Source organism: Carlito syrichta, unplaced genomic scaffold, assembly GCF_000164805.1.
Source record: "Carlito syrichta isolate Samal-C Ts95f unplaced genomic scaffold, Tarsius_syrichta-2.0.1 Scaffold91638, whole genome shotgun sequence".
Classification (NCBI taxonomy): Eukaryota; Metazoa; Chordata; class Mammalia; order Primates; family Tarsiidae; genus Carlito; species Carlito syrichta.
Window position 1 is genome coordinate 241,806 of NW_007035734.1, and position 2,099 is coordinate 243,904.

Genomic DNA, 2,099 nt, shown 5'->3' on the forward strand with positions numbered 1-2,099 from the left:
CTTTGGGAGGCTGAAGTGAGTGGATTGCCTGAGCCCACGGGTTCGAGACCCACCTGGGCAACTTTGCAAGACCTCACTGCTACAATAAATCAAAAATTAGCTGGGCATGGTATCGCGTGCCTGTAGTTCCAGCTACTTGGAAGGCTGAGGCGGAAGGATTGCCAGAGTCCAGCAGGTCAAGGCTGCAGTGGCCACTCCCGGTTTGGGTGACAGAATGAGACTCCAACTCAAAAAAAAAAAAAAAGTTGAATTAAAAATAACAAATTGGTTTCTTATTCCAGCCTAAACTAGGAAATGGTTATCAACACTGTAGAGTCACCTGTGATCTCAGTCTTCTGTAGTAAAGTGTGATCTTGTGTTTGGGCCTTTGTTGCAGGTGAAGTGTCAGATTCTGATAGCAACAGCTCCTCTTCCAGTTCAGATTCAGACTCTTCCTCAGAAGATGAAGAGTTCCATGATGGCTATGGAGAGGACCTCATGGGAGATGAGGAAGACAGGGCCCGTCTGGAACAGATGACAGAAAAAGAGAGAGAACAAGAACTGTTCAATCGCATAGAGAAGAGGGAGGTATTAAAAAGAAGGTAAGGTTGTAGCTACCCTGCCTTTTCCCTTTATTTGTTGTCTTCCCCCTCCTTCACATCTGATCTATACATGGAGACTAGCATTTGGAGTTGTGATTGTTAGCAAGATGAGAAGCAAATGATGTATTTAAATTTAAGTTCAGGCTGGGCATGGTGGCTCATGCCTATAATCCCAGTACTTTTGGAGGCCAAGGCCACAGGATTGCTTGAGTTCAGGAGTTTGAGACCAGCCTGGGCAACATAGCAGGACTTTGTCTATGAAAAATAAAAACTTAGCCAGCCGGGCGTGGTGGCTCACACCTATAATCCCAGCACTTTGGGAGGCTGAGGTGAGAGGATTGCCTGAACCCACGGGTTTGAGACCATCCTGGGCAACTTGGTGAGACCTCATCTCTACAACAAATAAAAATATTAGCCGGCGTGTTGGCGTGTGTCTATAGTTCTAGCTACTTGGAAGGCTGAGGTGGAAGGATTGCCTGAGCCCAGCGGATTGAGGCTGAGGTGACTGAGAGTGTGCCACTGCACTCCAGTCTGGGCAACAAAGTGAGACTCTAAGTCAAACAAAACAAAACAAAACAAAAATTAGCCAGATGTGGTGTTACATGCCTGTGGTTCCTGCTACTTGGGAGGCTGAGGCAGAAGGATTGCCTGAGTCCAGGAGGTTGAGGCTGCTGTGGTAAGCCATGATTGTGCCACTGCACTCTAGTCTGGGCAATAAAGTGAGACCCTGGCTCAAAAAATAAATAAAATGGGCCAGGCATGGTGGCTCATGCCTGTAATCCCAGCACTTTGGGAGGCTGAGATGAGAGGATTGCTTGAGCCCAGGAGTTTGAGACCAGCCTGGGCAACATGGCAAGACTGTGTCTCTATAAGAAGTCAAAAAATTAGCTGGGTGACAGAGTGTGACTTAAACTCAAAAAAAAAGTTGCATCACGGCAGCATAGTCTCCTACCTCACATTTCCTATTATTTTACCTACTCTGTGACAGGCGCTACAAGCAGCACACTAAAGGGAATTTCAGAGATTATTTTTGTCTTGATAAAGATCAATACATGATTTGGTGTATACTGAGCAAACAGTAGTGACGGAATCATGAAATTTCCTTGATTTTAGAATATGAATCCAGTGATTATTGAGAGTAATGTGGGAATACATCAAATGATGTGTAAAAATTAAATGAACAAATGGTGTTTTACAACTTTATATTTTATTAATTTAATTCAAATTGTTCAAGCTCTCAAGGGGAAATTATTTTCCAAAATTCACATTTAAAGCCCTGTCTTCACAGGATTCAAGACTTAGAATTTCTTCTCATTATATACAAGTTAGATATCTGACTGTCCTTCTTACATGGTTTTTGTATTTTTCTAAAAACTCAAATGTTAGCCGGGTTCGGTGGCTCAGCCTGTAATCCCACACTTTGGAAGGCTGAGGTGAGTGGATTGCCTGAGCCCACAGGTTCAAGACCCACCTGGGAAACTTGGCAAGACCTCATCTCTACAATAAATCAAAAAAAAA

At 43.8% G+C, this 2,099-nt stretch overlaps 1 protein-coding gene across 1 annotated transcript in view; it reads left to right on the forward strand.

The window, feature by feature from the left end:
• Positions 1 to 2,099, forward strand: part of RTF1 (RTF1 homolog, Paf1/RNA polymerase II complex component) — a 43,950-nt gene that overhangs the window by 18,071 nt on the left and 23,780 nt on the right. Inside the window, exon 3 of the mRNA XM_008059816.1 lies at positions 377 to 581. Within this exon, the coding sequence (XP_008058007.1) occupies positions 377 to 581 (205 nt within the window). The remainder of the gene's footprint in view (positions 1 to 376; positions 582 to 2,099) is intronic.